At 39.1% G+C, this 22,114-nt stretch overlaps 1 protein-coding gene across 1 annotated transcript; it reads right to left on the bottom strand.

The window, feature by feature from the left end:
• Positions 1-186: 186 nt before the first annotated feature.
• LOC140235566 (ruvB-like 2) lies at positions 187-21,503 on the bottom strand. The gene is made up of 14 exons (XM_072315572.1): positions 21,495-21,503; positions 19,880-20,059; positions 18,511-18,583; positions 17,723-17,852; positions 16,203-16,269; positions 12,830-12,936; positions 11,846-11,939; positions 9,157-9,280; positions 7,611-7,705; positions 5,779-5,897; positions 4,964-5,083; positions 4,131-4,260; positions 2,354-2,477; positions 187-654 (listed from the first exon to the last, which is right to left on the bottom strand). The coding sequence occupies exons 1-14, from the start codon at positions 21,501-21,503 to the stop codon at positions 632-634; spliced, it is 1,395 nt and encodes a 464-aa protein (XP_072171673.1). The 3' UTR covers positions 187-631.
• Positions 21,504-22,114: the final 611 nt, after the last annotated feature.

The raw sequence follows: 22,114 nt of genomic DNA, 5'->3' as shown, positions 1-22,114 counted from the left end.
TAAATGCCTCATGTTTTTACACACGCACAGCCAGCTCTGTGCACACACATACCCTGCCCACTCCAGGTACTATCCTGGGAAATGGCTAATTAGATTACGTCACCTGTTTACAAATAGATAATGATCAAGCATGCTCATTAAGTCACCAAACGGGGGGGGGGGGGGGGGGGGGGGGGGGGGGGGGGGGGGGGGGCTCTAAGACACATGCAAATATCCTCACTGGAGTCTCTTCACAAATACAAGTTTACAATTGTCTGTCCTTGTCCAATGAATGAACACTACCAGATAATCATACAGAACTCTTTTTACATTCTCATCAACACTCGGGTGTGAGGAACTTGAAAGACAATGCCTCCGTCAACACTTTGTGGCAGATGTATAAAAAAAAACATATGTGGTGAAAAAAGGAGAAAAAAAAAAACATTGATCATGATTTCAAAATTGATGGAAATAATTCAGATAATACATGGGGGCAACGTTTGGATAAAATAGTCTATCAGTCTGGAAGCAAGGTCAGCGGAATGTACAATGAATAGGAGGTGCACCTCACAGCCACTGTGTAGACTCTCACACCAGTCTCTTGTATCAGGCACTGTCAGGCTAATAAATAGATGTCACAGGTCAAAGGTCATCACGTCTCCATGGATTCCTCATCTGTAGAAAAAAAAGGTATGAGATCGAAAATGGGAGTCCAGGTGAGAAATTCATTCAATTTGGATTTTATTATGACTCATTAAAAAGTCTGAAGACGAACAGTGAGTTTATATAAAATTTGACATAGAAATGACATTTGTGTTTGGAAGACAAGATTAACAAACCTAACCACCTGTTTCATTGGCTACACATGTCTTTGTGCTATTGGCAGTGATTCAAAGTACCCTGGCACAGTGTACAGGAAATGCAAGACAGGTGAGGTTTGAGCAACAAGGCCCGAATTCACGAAGGTGGTACAAATGAAACCATGGTTTAAACCACGGACAAAGACCATAGTTTTTTATGGGGCACCAAATGTCGCATGGCCTATTTCATTACGAAACAGTCATTTCGTTGACGAAATGAGCATTTCGTCGCCGTAATGTTAACATTTCGTTGACGAAATCGACAAAAAGACTGATTTCGTAGCGAAATACAATCTTGTAGGCCATGCGACACTTGGAGCTCCATACAAATGTCCACACTTGTACCACCTACGTGAATTTGGGCCATAGGGGTGAGCTCTGTAGAGATTTTTATGAGCACAATGCGAGAGCTATGAACTGTTCATATATAGCTCATATCCAGAGGCTTTGTGCATGCATGCAGCAAGGTCAGACATTACCAACGTGAGTAAAGCTTCAAAAAAAAGGAACCAAAATGTCCTCTTCAATGCTGTACTTATGATGCAATATGAGGCCTCACTTGTATTAAAGGACAAGTTCACCTTCATAGACATGTGGGTTTTGTGAATGCAGCAATATTAGTAGAACACATCAGTGAAAGCTTGGGGAAAATCAGACAATCTGTTCAAAAGTTATGAATTTTTTAAGTATCTGCGCAGTCACTGCTGGATGAGAAGACTACCACAGTGTATGATGTCACATGCGTACAACGATATAAGGAAAATAAAAAGAGAATTTCACAAAACTTTACTTTTTGAATAAAGTGCACATTTCTTTGACTTGCTACTGACGTATGTTAAGGGTAATATTATTCCCCTTGGCTTCTGAAAGAGAGAAGTTGAGTGTTCTTTTGTTATGCGAGAAAAGTAAAAATATGTTGAATTTTCTTTATACTTTCTTTATGTCGTTGTACTCATGTGACATCATAAGCTACAGTAGTCTTCTCATCCAGTCGTGACTGAGCAAAAACTTCAAAAATTCATAACTTTTGAATGGATTGTCAGATTTTCCTCAAACTCTCACTGATGTGTTCTACTAATATTGCTGCATTCACAAAACCCACATGTCTATGAAGGTGAACTTGTCCTTTCAAGAACATTGTCAAAGACATCCTATGATTCATGATGGCACACTGATTACACGCAATTCGCCCTCTATCATGGGTCAAGTACATATCTTCGCTGTGGGGTTCTACCATTCTATGGGGCAGTATTCCCACTTCATGTAGGATGGCACTACAGTGGACAAAGTCCTTGGGACCCGCATTTTTCTTTCATCAGAATGAAATTTCGTTATACCTGAACAAATAAACAATAAAAAAGATACTGTATAACAGATGATATTGCGGCCTGAATTTTTATTTCGTTGTAACCAGAACTTCGCTATAACCGTCTTCGTTACAACGAGAGTGCACTGTACACCTAGTTCTTTCTGCCATCACATCCCTTCATTCTAGGACCTATAAACCATCTTACCTCCCTGGCCGACCTCGTTAAACATGAAGTCCTGCTGGTACTCTTTGAGGAACTGCGTGGAGCGAGACTCATCGAGGAAGAGAGAATAGACCCTTTTGATGTCATCCACCTCAACTTCAGCTCCCTGCAGTAAACAAAAGGGGAAAGGGGGATGGGGAGGAACAATGTAATGTCAACTTTCTAGAAGTTTGATCAATCCAAATTAATGCAATATAATGAACCCACATGTTTTTTTTTAATGAGGAAAGGATGAGGTGTCTACTTTCAGTATACTGTATACGCTGAATACTTTGTGAGGTTTTTATATTCGCAAATTTCGCAAATTAGGTGCTCTTTGTGAATTTAAAAACACACAAATACATAAACTCTGATCCTGACATGAATAGGAGTGCACTCATAGATATTTCTGTTCATTACTGTACTCCAACATCACAAATTTAACCACTCGCTAACTTTTTGGGAAGTCCCAATTCGAAAAAAAAAAAAGAAAAAAAAAAAAGACTTTCTATTGTTATGGAGCATACAGTACTGGATAACTAGATGTCTCTCTTCAGATGTCAGGCTGCCTAAGTTTAGATAGGTCAGTGTCCAGACATTTTGACGAGAAAAATGTGTCACCATGTTACCTCCCTACGGCAGACTACTGTAAAAGTGGAAATTTTCGCACATTTTGCACAACTGGAAAGTATCACAAAAATAAAAGCATGCAAATATTTTTGCTTGTCATGAACTTGTTCCAGTAATTAATGTCTTAATTCCACGGAATAGAAAACAAGCGAAACTCGTCTTACCCGGTCTAGCGCGGAAAATTACTCTCACAAAAATATCCACTTTTATAGTAGTGGGGAGGAGGAACAATGGATGATCAATTTTCTTGAAGTTTGATAGATCAGGATTAGAGAATAACGTCGCTGGGGTGACAAAACCTTGTATCTCAAAATTGTCAAATGTTCAGGAGAGCGAAAAGACATGGCGGCCAAAGCACTATAGTGAATGGGAAAGCCTTCTCTTTGACATGTCATGGTGGCTTCATTTTTGGAGTAAGACAGTTAGGATTTGGCCAAGACATCACTTGACCCATTATTTGACCATTAAGCTAAAAAAAAAATTTTTGACATTTTTGAGATACGAGGTCTTGTCACCCCAGCGACGATAAGCTTCAGCTTGGGTGTCGTTTCACTCTCACATAACATAATTAACTCAATTTTTTCATAAAGTGGTGTCGAGACTATATTTCAACATAGACAGAAACCAAAGTATGTTTTGACAAAAACTTGTGCGGGAGTGAATCCACAAAAGCCATGAGGTATCAGGGCGATGCATGTTTCTCGCCAACACGTTTGGACAATGACCTGTCAAACCTGAGACAGCTATACATTTCTATTGTGCCTGAAAAGGATTCTATAGATGGACATCTTGCCTTTTAATACTCATGTGACGAAATATACTAAAGTTTGACGTAGATAATCTCGAACATCATCTTGGAGTATATGATACACACCATCAGCTTGTGGAATACAAATTATCATCACTTTGAGACGTAAATCAGCACAACTGCCTTGCAGACAATATCATTACTGTCTACAGAAATAAGTTAAAACTACCATCTCAGGACATACATCACAAACATAACATCGAGATTTGAATATCATTGTGAAAGGGTTTATTTCACGGCCACAATATCATTCAAATTGAAAAAAAATGTTTTCCTACGTTACGGAATATCTTTAGAGTGATCACAGTTTGCTTCAGATGAGTCTGTCGATCTTAGCCTCACCTTTCTCTTCCGGCACACCAGGTTGGCCGCCGTGATGAGCTGGATGGCGTACCGAAGCGAAGTCTCCAAGCCTATCCTTGTCAGGACCGTCAGGGCATCGTCCGCCATTTCGACGTCCTCTTCTTCACATCTGTTGAGTGAAAATGTCATGCTCTACGTTAGAGAAAACTGAATGCAGCATGTCGATCATAATAATCCTACATTTACAATATGATACTAATCATATAAAATCATCGAACATGATTTGGAAGATGAGTGAATGCAGAGAAAATGAGATGCATCAGACTATATTTTTGGTGTGAATACGCCCTCATTGTTGCGGACCTAGACCATATGTGAACGTTCACCTCACTTCCAATAGATCGCCTCCTCGCACTTATACTGGAGGTATCTTTGAGGAGATGGCCACAATCAGCAAATCAACAATTGTCACTTGCAGCAATAGGCTTGAGGTACCTTAAAACTGACCCCTTTCAACTGAGTTGAAATCATGGCTACTAGTATTTCCTTTGATGTATTCACCCTTGCACACACTTTGCAATACCTGGCAAATTAATTAATCAATTAATTAATTAATCAACAATCATTCATTCATTCATTCATTCTTTTATTCATTCAGTCAGTCGTTCTTTCATTCATTCTTTCATTAATTCTTTCTTTCATTCATTCATTCATTCATTCTTTTATTCATTCAGTCAGTCGTTCTTTCATTCATTCTTTCATTAATTCTTTCTTTCATTCATTCATTCATTCATTCATTCATTCATTCATTCATTCATTCATTCATTCCTGTCTAAACTGACATTGATGGCCTCTTGTCAAGACTAACTCACCTAATGTTCAGGATTTGCCTCATCTCCTTCTCACTGTACACAGAAGTTGAGATGATGAGGAGCCTGTCCAGCAAGTCTAGTGGAATTCCATGTGGACTCTGGTAGTTTGTCCCACGGATCCTGCAAGCCATTCAATCACAGAAGATGGTGTTGTGATGGAGACTCAGTGTTATTTCAGCATCATTTCAAATTACATTAAAATTTTCTTTTCCTTAGAGCAGCTTTATGCAACATCTGTGAGTCAAAGTCCATATTTCCCTGCCTTGTAGAATGCTAGAGACCAATGCTACTCCATGACACACAGTTTTGTCCCCTAAAACATGCAAACCCTCCAAGCTATCGGAATCGATAATTACTATCTAGGTCACATTTGACTGTTGTTACGAACAGAGCTAAAACTGATCAAGTACACGTATGTACTATAACTTTTATCTATGCATTCTACGTGTCTACAATCCTTTTCAGACAGTCTTTGCTTGACAGCCTGCTGGGCTGGTGCACACGTTACAATAGCTGCATGAAATGTTTAATCTAAGATAGCCCCTTTATGTTACTGTTTTGCATGAAATGAAGAGTTTGATCGCAAAACGAATCAACTCCGTTCTTGTCAATTTGAGATATTTGCGAATATACCTTAATAATAATGAAAAGAAAAGAAAATAACTAATAGAGGATACCTAATCGTATCTTCAAGTGTGGCATGATTGAAAAGGTTTTATTTTGACCTATCTTATGATGGTCCCACTTGTTTGAAAAAGGCAGTTAACACATTTTGTCATCAAACTCTTCAGATAGTATTGCCATGGCAACCATACCTGGTGATGCCTCTGTTGGTTGCCATGATGAGGACCGGTGCCATGTCGTCCTCCAGGGCTCGGTTGAGGAAGGAGAAACTTTCAATGTCCAGCATGTGAACCTCGTCAATGAAGAGAACCTGCAGGAAATATCAGCACCACAATGCACTCAGGGATCACTGATCTCCCTCATAATTCATACGGCGTGAGGATTGGTAAACACTAGCTGATGAACAAGTCCGACGGCAAAGTACCACATCTCATGTGTCTTTTGTCACGTGGCCCATTGAGTCAATCTGTATTGTTGCATGATTTTGTCCGACTCTCAGTCATGAATATATTCATTTACACTATTTTGCCTGGAAATGTGTATACAGACGTCACACAAGTTTACGTGGAATGCTGCTTGGGTGACAGAGTCCAATAGACAGAGACTTACATTGTTACTTGAAAAGATCAGGACAGGGCACCTTCTCCTTTCTCTCCATGAAAAACCAACTTTACTTCCCTCACCTTATAGATTCCTCCACCCTCCAATGCCAACCACCCCCCCCCCCCCCCCCCCACGGCAATGAGAGAAGTATGTGTCAATTCCAGGTGTCTACGTGTTTGTAGAACCAAATCAATGAATGACCGCTGTCTGTTTTACATGCTTTCTGCTATGCAATCACATTTACAGAGCATCCAAGGAGGTAGAAGCTTAAAGGGGATGGCTAGTAACTGAACAGTGGGAATCAGTGGGAATGCTGGGAGATGGTAATGTGCAGTTCAATGTTTCCAGGTTAGCATGCCTGTACAGTGACGGGGTGGTCATTAACAGGCCGTTAACGATCGCCCCGTCACTGTACAGGCATGCTAACCTGGAAACATTATAAAATTGCACATAACTTGAATATGAGACCATTCTGAAGCAAATAATTTTCACACAACAATAGATATATAATGTACTCTTAAAGGATTGCAACAATCATCCCCAGCATTCCCACTGATTCCCACTGATCAGGTACTAGCCATCCCCTTTAATGTTTTCATACAATTTTCTTTAATCTACCCACCTACCCATACACAATGTTACTCTTTGTTGATTTTCACGAAAGCTCATTACAGTTTTCTATGTCAGTGTGAGCTGTCCCCTTACTGTAAAGCAAAACATTTTTGTGGCATGAAATTAACAGCCTTTTTCATGGCATGAAATTTTCATGACTTGTCACTGCAATGCAATGCATAAAGTGTAGACAAGAACTTTTGCGTACATTTGATTTCATGAATCTTGGCTTTTGCAAAATTTGCAAAATCAAAATGAATGCAAACATTCCTTACTGCATGTCCAAAAAATTACAACAGGACTATTCACAATGGTAATTCTAAAAATAGTGAATCAATCCAAATACAATTTCAGGGCATGAAACTATAACTTATTACCAACATCTTTAAAAAAAAAAAACAACAACAACAACAACAACAACAACAAAACCAAACATCCGATTTGCTTCAGTGGTCAAAGAGAAATGAGGATTTTTGTAGAGCTTGTCAGGAATCCCTTCCCTCCAAGTTCTGTCTATTGTGTTCACACATTAATATGCAGTTCAAAGAGCATCCAAGTGCCTAACTTGAAAGAATCAGACCCATGACATGCATTACAATGATCCACATATCTCTGTGACCACTCAACCAAACTGAATGTGATTTTCTGCATAATGTAGCTAAGATGTTATATTTTAAGACCCTGATGTAGCATTTAGACGGTTAAATCATATTGGAAGTTATAAACGCGAAAATATGATTGTAATTTTTTAAGAGGCATACTGTATTTTACAGTATCATGTCTGTGTGTCTGTCCCATGCCTTCTTACCCCTGGAACAATGTCTGCTTTTCCCTCTTCTCTCCATTCAGCCACCTTGGCGTTGATCTGCTCCCGTACTTCGGGCTTGATTTCTCCCGTGTCACCTGCAGTAAAGGACATCCACGCACACAGAATTGCATGACCACTGAGTGCTACAGTCTGCGAGTCTACTTGCCCTGAGCCAGAGGCAGATGCTGCCTTTCACTGACCTCATTACCTCACCCGTGGAGGTTTTGGTTTTGCCTGCATTGATTTGTTTGTTTGTCTGCTTGTCTGCTTTTTGAAAATTAACTCCAAAAGTTAAGGATGATTTCAATGAAAGTATCAGGAAGAGATTATAATGACACAAAGAACATATTGTTAAATTTTGGTAGTGATTCGGATCATCATTTGGATCCAGGAAATTTGTTTGATTTTTCTAGTTAGTGGAAGCTACAATAAGGGTGAAAATGAACTGCTCGGCTGGAGGTCTGCACTCTCCGAGTGCTTTTCTAGCTGTTCCATCGCTGATGTTTTCTCCTGAGGAAGCTTTTTTGTTCCTTTTCTTTTCTTTCTTTTTTTCAAAATAAATGCTGCTGCTAGCAGAGTTCCACTCCATGAAAAAGTTGCTGTGAAACCAACTCTTGGTGCTATGGCAAGTGTCATGGCAATGACAAGAATCATTCTTCCTAATTGGCTGTTGCTGCAAGAACTGTTGCCAAGCTTGCAAGAAATGCCATCATTACATCTCTCATGAAACTAGACCCAGGAGACTTTGCAAGGACAATGTCAAAGGCACTTCTCGTTAAAGTGACCGTTTCGGATAACCACATGCACAAATAAAAAGTATAGTTTTACAACTTCCTGATCTCTTAAAGGGGAAATCCAGTCTAAAAATAAGTTAGTCTAATAAAAAAAAAAAAAAGAGTAAAATCATACGAGTTAAAATTTGCCTGAAATCAGATGTAAAATAAAGAAGTTATGAAATTTTGAACTTCTGCTAATTTCTGCAAAACAGTTCTTGTACAGTGGATATGAATATGCAAATGAGTGAGCTGACCATATCATAACCTTGCAATTTTCCATTGATCATGTACGAAAAAAAAAAATGACAAGAGTCAATGTTTTTGTCAATGAAGTCTGAAACATGATGTAATTCCCAGTTGAATAAATTCAGAATAGAGATCACTTACATGTATCTGATCAGGATTTGAGCCTTGGACATAACTGCACTTGAATGAGAAACTGGAAATTTTGAAATTTCATGTAAAAACTATATTTGCATTTTCATATTGACCATTCAGAAATTGTTTCCGCAAAAAATTAGTGAAACTTCAAAGCATCATAACTTTCTAATTTTTCACCCGATACTTGATCAAAATTTTACTGTTCAACTCAATATTTTACTCTTTCTTATCAGACTAACTTACACTTGGACTGGATTTCCCCTTTAATTACTTCCCAAAAGCAGCCCTCTGACTGCCAGTACCTCTTCAGCAAGATCTGACATTCGCACACATACTTGTCGGTACATTTTCCAAAGTGTGGGAATGTGAACAAGAGAGCCAGCACGTACCTGCGAAGAGAGCGAGGAATCCCTGCGTGCGACTGTTGATGACGTCGATCTCATGCAGCGTGACCGTGTGCACCACCTCCTTTCGCTTCTGCAGCTCACCCTCTGGACACTGCACAAACTTGGTCTGTGGAGAACAGTAATGACAAAACACAAGATAAAATATCTTCACAAAATATCTCGCATTATGGACATAATTTAGAGGGAATCTCTCACCTTAAATTTTAATTTGAGAGGTGTGACAGCATGTCCTAAGAACTATAGAGAAAATTCTATCCCATCACAAAAAATGTCCCAAACTGCAAACAAGGAAAAGTAGAATTTACGCGGTGCGTAATATATGTCCCCGCCGGAAGTAGCATTTTGTAGCAAAATGTACAATACAGGTCACAAATCAAGGTCAAAGGTCAAAGAAATCAAAGGTCAAAATTCTGTGTAGCAGTTTTGAAGCCCTCACCTGCTGCCATCACATAAAGCAAACGGAATCGAAATCGGGTTAGAAATGGCGAAGGAGTAGCATTTTGTAGCCATTGTACAATATAGGTAAAAAATCAAGGTCAAAGGTCAAAGAAGTCAAAGGTCAAAATTCTGTGTAGAAGTTTTGAAGCCCTCACCTAGTGCCATCACATAAAGCAAACGGAATCGAAATCGGGTTAGAAATGGCGAAGGAGTAGCATTTTGTAGCAAAATGTACAATACAGGTCAAAAATCAAGGTCAAAGGTCAAAGAAGTCAAAGGTCAAAATTCTATGAAGAAGTTTTGAAGCCCTTACGTATCGCCACCACATAAAGCAAACAGAATCAAAATCGGGTTAGAAATGGTGAAGGAGTAGCATTTTGTAGCCAATGTACAATATAGGTCAAAAATCAAGGTCAAAGGTCAAAGAAGTCAAAGGTCAAAATTCTGTGTAGAAGTTTTGAAGCCTTCACCTAGTGCCATCACATAAAGTGAGCGGAATCGAAATCGGGTTAGAAATGGCGAAGGAGTAGCATTTTGTAGCAAAATGTACAATACAGGTCAAAAAAATCAAGGTCAAAGGTCAAAGGTCAAAATTCTGTGTAGAAGTTTTGAAGCCCTCAACTAGTGCCATCACATAAAGCAAACGGAATCGAAATCGGGTTAGAAATGGCGAAGGAGTAGCATTTTGTAGCAAAATGTACAATATAGGTCAAAGGTCAAGGTCAAAGGTCACAACTGAAATTCTGTGTAGAAGTTTCAAAGCTCCCACATAGTGCTATCATATAAAGCAAACAGAATCAAAATTGGCTCATAAATGACAGAGAAGTAGCAAATTGAAGATTTTGATCACACACGGACGCACACACGGACACACGGACGCACGGACACACGGACGGACACACACACGGACACACACACGTACGGAGCCCGTTTCATAGTCCCCTGCTCGAACTCGTTCGGCGGGGACAAATATTAATTTTAATAAATCAGCACACACTAGTGCACGCTGCAATAGTAGCCAGATCTGAAAATAGTAGCCGTGCATAGACCATTGGTGTGTGCACGTTTCCTTCGTTCGCCTCCGTCTGCACACAGCTATATTGAATACTTTCAATCAGTATCGCCTCACCCAACCATATGCATCCGCACGAGTAGAGGCTGACGCGGGTGCCTGGTTATTTGCCCGGTGCGCAGCGCGATAGCACCAACCTAGCTGCGTACGTGGACATTTGTGTGCGTTTGCATGTTTTGAGAGTATCATAGTACACTGATCATACAGAAAATTATTGAACTATTGAATTATTGAATCGAATGTAGTCGATAAGGCCAGAAGACTAATCTTTACAAGGCGCGATGTAATTTTTGGCATTTCAAAGATTGCTCTATGTCTCTTTATATATTGCTATATCTCTGTATGTGAGTAACGTTGCACTCTTATATTTCATAGGGATATTACCAGTACAATAACCTACAATGTCAGAAAACAAAATTTCTGTGTACAGATACACTTAAACTACTTTTCATCAACATTTAGGTATTAACCCGTTGAGGACGAGTCCCGAGTATACTCGGGCAAGCGTCTATGGGAAATGCGTGTTGTAGCAAAATCAAACCGTCCTCAACGGGTTAAACAGCACGATGTTCAAGAACAAGGAAAATTAGTGTCATTTTTTTTTTAACCTTTGATAATGAGTAACACACACTCAACATCATTATCACCATCACCAAATTTTCACTTGCAGTGGGAGGGATGCCAACCTTGTATAACAGCAATATGGTGTGCTGAGGGCTGGTAAGGCACATTTCTGGTGGGAAACAGTATTTTCCATGAAACCTGAATTATTTTTACACCATCCCCCCCCCTTAAAAAAAAAAGAAAAAAAAAGTACAAAATACTGCAAAAAAGCTAACAGTACACATTTTTGCAGACCTCTTCAGCAAATTGGTTCAGCAATACTTTGCAAAGAGAAGTGGCAGAAAAATCTACGAATAAGCAGTCTAATAGCACATAAGTTTAACACAGAGTAAAACTCTGCACTTGCTTACCCAGGGAATAACTTTTCAACTCAAATGTGATTAACAACTTCAGCTGATAAACAATATTTCAGATGTTATCACATTGTACACTCCTCTATGGAAGAAAACTGCTACACAAAAGATAGTTTGTGTAGCAGTGGTGTAAAAGTGCACAGCGAACTGCGATGTGATACAAGGCAAATTATTCCCTGCTTACCTGTGGACCCATTGCATCGTAATCTCGAGCTCTAGTGAAAGACCTTCCAAGCTTCGTGATTTTTCCCGTCGCCTTGTCGATGGTGATGATGTCCCTGTAAACAGATGATGAAATGAAACATGATTCCCTCAAACTAATCAACACAACTGATTTCTCTCACATGGGAGTAGCTCTCACATGAGAGTAAAATATAGATAAATGCTTGTAGAAATGAAACCCAGAAATGCTGGGACCGTGTATATGATGTAAGCACGCAAAGATGGCAATTCCACAAGCAAGCAACTGACCACTATTGACTGGAAAGAGTGCTGTCGAGTCTGGATAATAAAAATCCGCTCAGGCTCAGAATAAAATGATCTGCCCTTTTGCAGAAGCATCTGGGCTAAAAAAGGAGACCACTCTTGGTGAGGCACTTCCAGTCAAAAATCCATCAGAGTATTTTGGAGAGAAAAACTACCAAGCACGAAATACATAAAACAGCACTGGTTCCACTTATTTTTAATAGGTGGTACTATGCATCCACTGATTTAACGTTGTTCTTTTTATTCGTTATGCTGCATGTGGAAATTTATTCTGCTCTAGCTATAGTACATGTATATTGTCTGTTTTTGAATGCCTGCATCTATGTTTACAGCAATATCACCACATGTGTATCCAGTCTTAACCTTGTGTAAATGTAATGTGTAATTATAGGACTGTAAGGAATATGACATTGGTATGATTGAATAATTTAATAGGTTTTTTAACTTTTTGATTTTTTCTTTAATTGTGAATGTTCTGTAATCATGCATGTACTTTTATTCTGTACGCATGACACTATTAGTCTGCTGACTTACTGTTATGCTTCTTTTGATTTAAAATAAAACCGAAATGAATTGAATTGAATTGAATTGTTTGAGACAAAGACAAAAACAAAAACACAAATAAAACAAAAGAAAAATCAATCTAAAAATAAAGGAAAAAAGATGAAGAGGACACACTCACCCGGCTTGCACTTTTTCTTTCGTCAAGGACTCAATCATCTTGGTACCCAGATCGTAGATCGTTTCCATCTCTGTTGTTTTCAGCGTCAACTTGCCCACCTTCGCGCCCTGCAAGACCAAAAACCAAGACGTTGAGTTTTCTGAGCTTGCTCTCAAGCCTATTGGAGCTAATCTGACTGAGAATCTTCACAAACTATAGTTTGTTTCAAAGAATAGGAAAAAGTGTCAGGGCCACAATTCCTTTATGTGTCCCATCACTTACTTTTAACTTGCCAGTCTTTTTTATTAGCATTAAAGGACAAGTCCACCTTCATTTACATGTGGATTGAGTGAATGCAGCAATATTTGTAGAACACATCAGTGAAAGTTTGGGGAAAATCGGACAATGCGTTCAAAAGTTATGAATTTTTTTAATACGTATCTGCACAGTCACTGCTGGATGAGAAGACTACTAGCATGTATGATGTCACATGCGTATAACGTTATAAGGAAAATATAAAGAGAATTTCACAAAATTTTACTTTTTGAAAATAGTGCACATTTTCTCGACTCATCACTGACGTATGTTAAGGGTAATATCATTCCCCGTGCCTTCTGAAAGAGGGAAGTCAAGTGATCTTTTATTATGCGAGAAAAGTGAAAATATCTGGAATTTTCCTTACACTTTCTTTATATAGTTGTACACATGTGACATCACAAGCTGTAGCAGTCTTCTTATCTAGCAGTGACTCAGCAGAAACTCCAAAAATTCATAACTTATAAACGGATTCTCCGATTTTCCTCAAACTCTTGCTGATGTGTTCTATTAATATTGCTGCATTCACTCAATCCACAGGTCTATGAAGGTGAACTTGTCCTTTAAGCAATCAATCCAAACTTGACTTTATAGTTGTAAAGTTAGCAAGTCCACTCAGGTGTAGCAATGTGCCTCAGTCCAACAGGGAGGCCATAGTAACACAATGAATTAGGGATTAGAGGGATTAGGTATTAATCCCTATACAATGACAACTGCATGTAGTTTGCAGGCATCTGTACCCAGACAAAGATAACACTCTACCCTGTGTGCAATCTGACAAACAAAGCACAAAAAGGGGGTAAAAAAAATAATAATAACATCCATTACTATCCATTCTTCGCAGTATGTTTGTAAATGATCGTATCATGGAATGTGATTAACTACAATGAACTCGCTACGCACAGCACCAGAGGCTTAATGTTTTCACCTCCACCAAACTTCACGTAACTATCGTAAAAGAATGAGAATCAATGAAGGTACAACAGTACACACATAGCAGGGTGGATTATTGTCCTTATCAGTACCATGTAGATAAGCTGGAGCAAGGAAGACAAAACAGGGTTACACACATCTGTCATCCTCAGTGCAGTCATTTTAAAGGGAAGACAAGGAAAAGTAGAAATTACGCGGTGCGTAATATATGTCCCCACCGGAAGTAGCATTCAGTAGCAAAATGTACAATATAGGTAAAAAGATGAAGGTCAAAGGTCAAAGAGGTCAAAGGTCAAAATTCTATGTAGAAGTTTTGAAGCCCTCACCTAGTGCCATCACATAAAGCAAACGGAATCGAAATCGGGTTAGAAATTGCGAAGGAGTAGCATTTTGTAGCCAATGTACAATATAGGTAAAAAAATCAAGGTCAAAGGTCAAAGAAGTCAAAGGTCAAAATTCTGTGTAGAAGTTTTGAAGCCCTCACCTAGTGCCATCACATAAAGCAAACGGAATCGAAATCGGGTTAGAAATGGCGAGGGAGTAGCATTTGGTAGGAAAATGTACAATACAGGTCAAAAATCAAGGTCAAAGGTCAAAGAAGTCAAAGGTCAAAATTCTGTGTAGAAGTTTTGAAGCCCTCACCTAGTGCCATCACATAAAGCAAACGGAATCAAAATCGGGTTACAAATGGCGAAGGAGTAGCATTTTGTAGGCAATGTACAATATAGGTCAAAAATCAAGGTCAAAGGTCAAAGAAGTCAAAGGTCAAAATTCTGTGTAGAAGTTTTGAAGCCCTCACCTAGTGCCATCATATAAGGCAAACGGAATCAAAATCGGGTTAGAAATGGCGAAGGAGTAGCATTTTGAAGCAAAATGTACAATATAGGTCAAAGGTCAAGGTCAAAGGTCACAACTGAAATTCTGTATAGAAGTTTCAAAGCTCCCATGTAGTGCTATCATATAAAGCAAACAGAATCAAAATCGGGTTAGAAATGGCGAAGGAGTAGCATTTTGAACATTTTGATCACACACGGACGCACACACGGACACACGGACGGACACACGGACGGACGGACGGACGGACACACGGACACACACACGTACGGAGCCCGTTTCATAGTCCCCTGCTCGAACTCGTTCGGCGGGGACAATAAACCCCAAGAGCAATGTGGATTGAGTGAAAGCAGCAACATTAGTAGAACACATCAGTGAAAGTTTGAGGAACATCGGACAATCGATGCAAAAGTTATGAATTTTTAAAGTTTTGGTGTTGGAACCGCTGGATGAGGAGACTACTAGAGGATATGACGTACGAGTGGACAACAATACAAAGAAAATATAAAGGAAATTCAACAAAAATTCACTTTTCTAGAATCATGAAAGAGCAATGGACCAACCTCTTTCAGAAAGCAGGGGGAATAATTGCTACCCATAACATATGTCAATATCAAGTTGATGGAATTTGTAATTTTCATGAAAAGTGGATTTTTGTAGAATTTTCTTTATATTTTCTTGGTATCGTTGTCCACTCATACGTCATAACCTCTAGTAGTCTCCTCATCCAGCGGTTCCAACACCAAAACTTTAAAAATTCATAACTTTTGCATCGATTGTCAGATTTTCTTCAAACTTTCACTGATGTGTTCTACTAATGTTGCTGCTTTCACTCAATCCACATTGCTCTTGGGGTTTATCTTCCCTTTAAATGACACTACAAACACAGCAACTGTTTAACATGCCATTGAAAAGAAAAATCAATTCACATACTTTTTTTTCCTTTGCTTTCTTTTCCCTTCTTTTTCTTCAAAGAGAACCATGAGCAACTTTTTGATTGACTGTTGCACACATAAGTGTTAATTATTATTATCATTATAATTACACAAGTTTCCAGGACACTACAGTATAAAGCTGTTATTTTCGCCAGGGTTTAATTTTCATGAATTTCATAAATCACTATTGGATCGCAAATTTAACAACACGCAAAAATGATGCCATACGCAATGATAGCAATGCACTTATGATAACTTCGGTGTTCTTTCGCGAAAACATCATCTCATAAAAATGTCTGTGACCTCCTAATTCGCAAAAATATCTGCACGCGAAAATAACAGCTTATACATTATGTGGCTTGGAACGTGGTACCAACCGTGCCAGTCGCTGGTCTGTCAATCTGGATCTCCACGACTTCTCCTTCAATAATTTCGGTCTCTTCTCTGTGGAATACAGACAAAGGACACATCGGGGTGAATGCACAGTGGGGTGAAGAAGTGATAGAGAAGGGGGGGGGGGGGAGGTAGGACCAGGGGATGGAAGACAAAGATTTGTTTCTACATGAAAAATGCGGAGTGTCTCTCTAGAAAATCAAGGGAATCACTGACAGTGGATGGACTTGCAAAAAAGCAAGAATTCTTTTTATACCTGTGTTAAAGGACAGAGAATACAAACAATGAATTTTCTATTCAGTCAATGCAGAAAGCATTCTGCTGAACAAGATGGATAAGAACTTCATGGTTGACCCTGCTAAGATGAAAACAAGAAAACAAGTGATCAAGTTTAATCCCATATGAGTCAGAGATGGAACTGTTTGACACAGTCTTAGTACATCAATATGATACAACACATTCCCTTCAAATTTGAGTACTCAATTGTACCTAACACTGACATCCATACATCTACTGTAGGTAGGTACTAATAACACACATCATGTTTAACACCAGTAAAGAGTGAAATATTAACTAGAAATGTCGCTATGGCAACTGGTATGCCTCCGCCATAATGCATGGTTCTCCGAATAAGTCTATAGCACAATGTCTTGACAATGTGTGATGACAGTTTCACATAACTGGCAAAATATTAAAATGACAGGTTTGTCACAAATGCATTGAATGTTCACTTTCCTTGAACTACAGTGTAGGTTTATTTGGATGAATGGCTATACTGTCTAAGAGTGCAGGTATTTGGGGATTTGAGGATTTGTACCAAAATTTTGACCCTCTTATAAGTTTAAAGAAGAAGTAAAATTTAGCACTTTCACTTGACCTTTTGGCAAGAAACTTCCAAGAGAATCTGTACAGGGTAATACATGCATTTATAACTAAGTTTCAAGGAAACATCCTGCAGGCATTGCATAAGATAAGTGGGAAATAATGACATTTTGATGAGTTGACCTTGACCTTTGACCCATGACCCCTAAATTTCCTACATGATCACTGCCAGTCAATACATGCATAAAGTTCCATGAAGACACCTTGTAAAATTTTCACTTGACCATTGACCCTTGACCTTTGACCCAAAACGCTCTCTGGGGAATCTTTATTTGGTAGTTCAAGTATACACCAAGTTTCAAGAAAATATCTCCAGGCATTGCATAGATATAGGGGAAATAGTGAAATTTTGAGCATTTGACCTTGACCTTTTGACCTTTGACCATGAGCATGTGTGCCCAATAGTTGATAGGCACAACTTCGTCCACTTAGTATGCCAAGTTTCAATAGGATACCTCTAACTGTTTTTTAGATACGCTGTCCACAAAATTGATTACGGACGGAAGGACGGACCGACGGACCGACGGACAACCCGAAAACATAATGCCTCCGACGCCACTTCATGGCAGAGGCATAAAAAATATGACCGTCATCTTCAAAACAGATTTGTATGGACACTTACTTGATCCTGATGCCGATGGACCTTCTGAAGGCCTGGGTCAGGGCCTCCGTCTTGCTCATCTCCAGGGAGAAAATCTCGCTGCCAGCGAGGGCGGTAAAGGGTGTGTCCTGGCCAAGGGCTTGAGCCATACCTGTTCACATTATTTCACAAACAAAGAGAGAAAATTTGAATTGAACACAGCCTTGCATTCAAGCTCTAATTTGCAATAGTATCTTCCACAAACAGTCAAAGAGATTTATACAACCTTGAAAACATAAACACCCATGAAAATTAGACATTCTTTTCCTATTCTCAAAAGCTTTTAAAGGGGCACAAGAAGTATGTCTGTGCAGTGCATATATACAAGGGGAAAATGTAAACAGCTAGACGGGTGCAAAGGTAAAAAAGGTGCTATTACATTGTACTTCTTTTTTCTTTTTTTTTTGATGAGACAAATATTAGCTTACGTTTCGCTTTTATCATACATTTTTAATGCCTTTCAATACTTTGATATGCATTTTGACACATCATTTCACCACACATACACATTCAAGACCACACAACTAACCTAAAATACTGTATGACTGAAATATTACCAAATCATACAGACATACATTCCCCAGCATATTAATTTGAACAATAATAATTGCACTTCCTTGTTAAACTCACTCATATGATCGCTTCTGTACTCTACGCATCTATCTAATCATCACTTCGAAGATGCATCGATGGATCTATCTATTTTCTGAAAGCGTAACATCAAATATAACACTAAAATACACTGTATTCTGTAACGAAGACACACTCACCCATAGCAATCGCTGTCTTGCCGGTTCCTGGCTGTCCAGCTATCAGCACAGCTCTGCCTGCAATCTTTCCCTCCTGCAAAAGCATAGATACATTCAACTAGAAATGCAACTGGTATGCTTCCCCCACAAAGCATGATTCTCCTAAAAGGTCTATAGTACATCTTGCCAATGTGTGATGACACATTATTGATTGACATACGTGATTTCACATAACTAGCAAAACATTCAAACGACATGTTTGTCACAAATGTGTTGAATGTTCACTTTCCTTGAACTAGGTTTAATTGGATGAATGGCTATATTTTCTAAGAGAGCATGTATTTGGGGATTTGAGGACTTTTACTTGACTTTTCAGTGTTGACCCTTTTATAAGTGTATGCATTGAGTAATTGTCAAGGTATGGAGAAAAAGTGTAATATCTGTGTTAGATAGTACACTGTTAGTATTTTAACCCTTTGACCCTTGACCCTAAAATTTCCGAGATAATCACTGTCAGGCAGAACATGCATAAATATGTACAAAGTTTCACAATGATACCCTAAGCCACTTCCAAGATACGGAGGAAAAAGTGAAATTCAGCACTTTCACTTGATCTTGGACCTTGGACCTTTTTAGCAAAAAAAAAAAAAAAAAAAAAAAAAAACTTCTCAGAGAATCTCTATTGGGTTAAATATAGATTAGGCTTTCAATATTTCTAATCATTAAGATGTGCTGTAAATGAGTTAAAATGATAGCTATACTAACCATTCTATCAGACATGTGAGTAGGGCAACTTCAATTCTTTGCTGCCCAAGTTTTGACCGTCATTACTGACTGGTCAATAATTTTATTCTTCATTCACAAGAGTCAGTAGAAAAATATGTATAAAGTATAATAGCAAGCAATAACTTTTGAAGAGGGTTGTTAACATGTTATATAATCACACACTTACAGCAAGAGTTCATGCACTTACATCATGTAGCAAGCATTTGCACACTTGGCAAGTGTACAACATTTGTGCACTTAAGGGATGGTTAGTACCACATCCAGTAATAAGTTGCCCTGTAGCCTATCCATTTTCTCTCTTTGAAATGCAATTTAAGATGTGATTGCATTAATTATCAGTACTATCACGTTCACTCTGAAGTCTGATTTTGTAGATGATAATAATAATTAATATGGACTGGTGTCTTTCTGGGTGGAGAGACATTTTTTGCCCTCACTAGAATCATTTTGACTCTTCTTCGATTCAGGCAATACAGTTCTACTTCAGTGTTCAGGCAATATAGTTCTACTTCAGTGTTCAGGCAATAAATATTGTATTTGTATCACCCTCAAGGCCAGTCCACATTCCTAATATTTCTCCCATAATCTTCTCAAGAACACTCACTTTGATCATTTCAAGAATGACTCCAGCAGCCCTCCTTGCGGCAGTCTGTCCCACCATCCCTTGAGAGACCTGCCTGGCTTCCAGGGCATCATCCAGTCCCAGGCCTCGGATGTGGGAGTGTGCCCCGATACGTTCTATGCGAGTAACCTCCCTCACCTCTTGGACCTTCTGAGCCGTTGACTGAAAAAAAAAAAAAAAAGAAAGAAAACACACCCAAGATTAAGAACTTAATTGTCATGGTCGTTGCAGCTACAGAAAATTTTGGTATAGAATTCTACTGTCTAACACGTTAGGCCTAGAGTTTACTTCTAACTTACGTTAGAACTGTGTCTATAGACAAGAATGAGGTGTAAATTGGTTTTACTGGTAGAGGTGTCAGTAGGCGGTAGGTAGGTCAGTATAGATCGAATAGCTCATTAAGTCGAGCGTGGGTGAACAAGTTAAAAAGACAGGCAGCTCGTTTAGTTACCAGCTGGTTACAACGGTGACATACTCCAACTACTGGTACTGTTAGCAACGGGGGTCTACTACTAGTACTAGACATACTAGTACATACAGTCGTAGAGAAGCAAGTGCCATCAACAATATATGTAGTTGTAGCTCCTTGTTGTACTTTTGACTCTGTCACGTGTCTGTAGTGTAGAGAAGTTCACTCAAATGGAACTCACTCCAGCAAAGAGACGGGAAATACATTATTTGGCAATTTATACATCTATTCATAGACCCTCTTCTAAAAAAAAAAAAAACCTAGCCTCTACACTACAGAACAGGTCAGAATAAGGTAGGTACGGGTATCACGTTTTCACAAGATGCTCTGTAGGCCTAGATACAGAAATCAACATTAGGGTCTAGACAACTCTAACATTAGTCACATTTAGAAATCCACCTTACATGTAAGTTACAATACGCAGCTCTCTTATTCGTATTCATCCTGAAAACTGGATAGAACTATTAGAAGACAGGGGCATTCGGGTTCAAATCAGTTCAAGGTACCAATAAGCCTATTAGGAATTGTTAGCAACATACAGCTGTAGATATTACACAGGCAATGACAGGAGCTAAATTAAATAGTGTAGTGAACTCTTTCTCCCCTCGAACCAACAAACAACGTACACACTGCTCACTGGTACAACAAGGCCATCGAGGGGACATGGGAACAGCCTTCCTCAAAAGTGTAATCGGTGCATCTAATCAAGTATTAATCTCTCATCTGCCACTTTTTTAGTACTGCTGTTTACTAAAGCCAAAGGTCACTCTATGTTTCGTGCGAAGACTACTCGCGCTCGCGACAATTCATCGTGCACTGCGACACGGGCTCGCCGCCCCTGCCTTGGCCCTGCGAGCCGGGCCTCGACCGTACCGTTGCGAAGGGGAAACCAAGCAGAGGCAACAGTGCACCTGCTGCAGCATGCTGCAGCTCCCCCGACTGCGACTATGATCGAGGAGAGTTAAAGCACTAGCACTGTAACCGCCAAACCGAAATAAGAACACGTTAAACCTTTTTGTAACTGGTGACTGAAAAGTGGATTAAACTATCACAATCTGACTGACAAATATGGATGGAAAACTTTCAGTATAATTGTAGCAACGGACCCACGCGCAAGCTACTACTTACCGCTGCCATTTTGAAATCCAAATGGGTCTAGAGATGGCGCTGTTAACTGTCGTAATGTCGTCCAGAGCGGGTTGGTACCACAGAACTCTTGGTACTATGGGGCTCACACCCATAATTATGAAGAGTTTATTCGCAAAAACCGATAAGTCCATTTTTTAAGATTTTGAAGTACGGTATCTGTCACAAAGTACAAAATAATACCTTTGAAATGATACATTGGTCACTTCATGTAAAGGTACATTTTTGAAGTTATGGTCAAAATAAGCAAACATTTTCTTATTATTCTCTCTATTTTTCTTGACCTTTAATCGCAAATATCTCCGTTTGGCAAATATGGACTTATCGGTTTTTGTGAACAAACTCTTCAAATATTTCCCCATAGGGATGTGTGTCAAAAATCAAATTTCGAAAAATTCTGTAAAATAGCTGGGAGAAATGAGGTGTTTCAGCTTCACTAACCTGGATAAGTGAGATAATCTTATACCCTTTCATCCATCAAATTTTCAGGGTGGATTCTTCAGTCCAAATTCTGTCCAGGGGTCCGCAAAGCCAGACTATGAGTTCTTGTCACTCAAAAAAAATCACCTATTTTCCGTACACGTACCCAATGAAATATAGTC

This window comes from Diadema setosum, chromosome 12 (genome assembly GCF_964275005.1).
Source record: "Diadema setosum chromosome 12, eeDiaSeto1, whole genome shotgun sequence".
Taxonomy (NCBI): Eukaryota; Metazoa; Echinodermata; class Echinoidea; order Diadematoida; family Diadematidae; genus Diadema; species Diadema setosum.
This window is presented reverse-complemented; position numbering and strand designations above follow the sequence as displayed.

What these genes read in the sequence shown, in the direction of transcription:
- LOC140235566 (XM_072315572.1), bottom strand. An exon ending in TCCATCGGCATCAGGATCAA is followed by an intron (nt 16,270 to 17,722) that starts GTAAGTGTCCAT and finishes TGTATTCCACAG; the next exon opens with AGAAGAGACCGAAATTATTG. An exon ending in TAACGAGGTCGGCCAGGGAG is followed by an intron (nt 655 to 2,353) that starts GTAAGATGGTTT and finishes TTTTTTCTACAG; the next exon opens with ATGAGGAATCCATGGAGACG.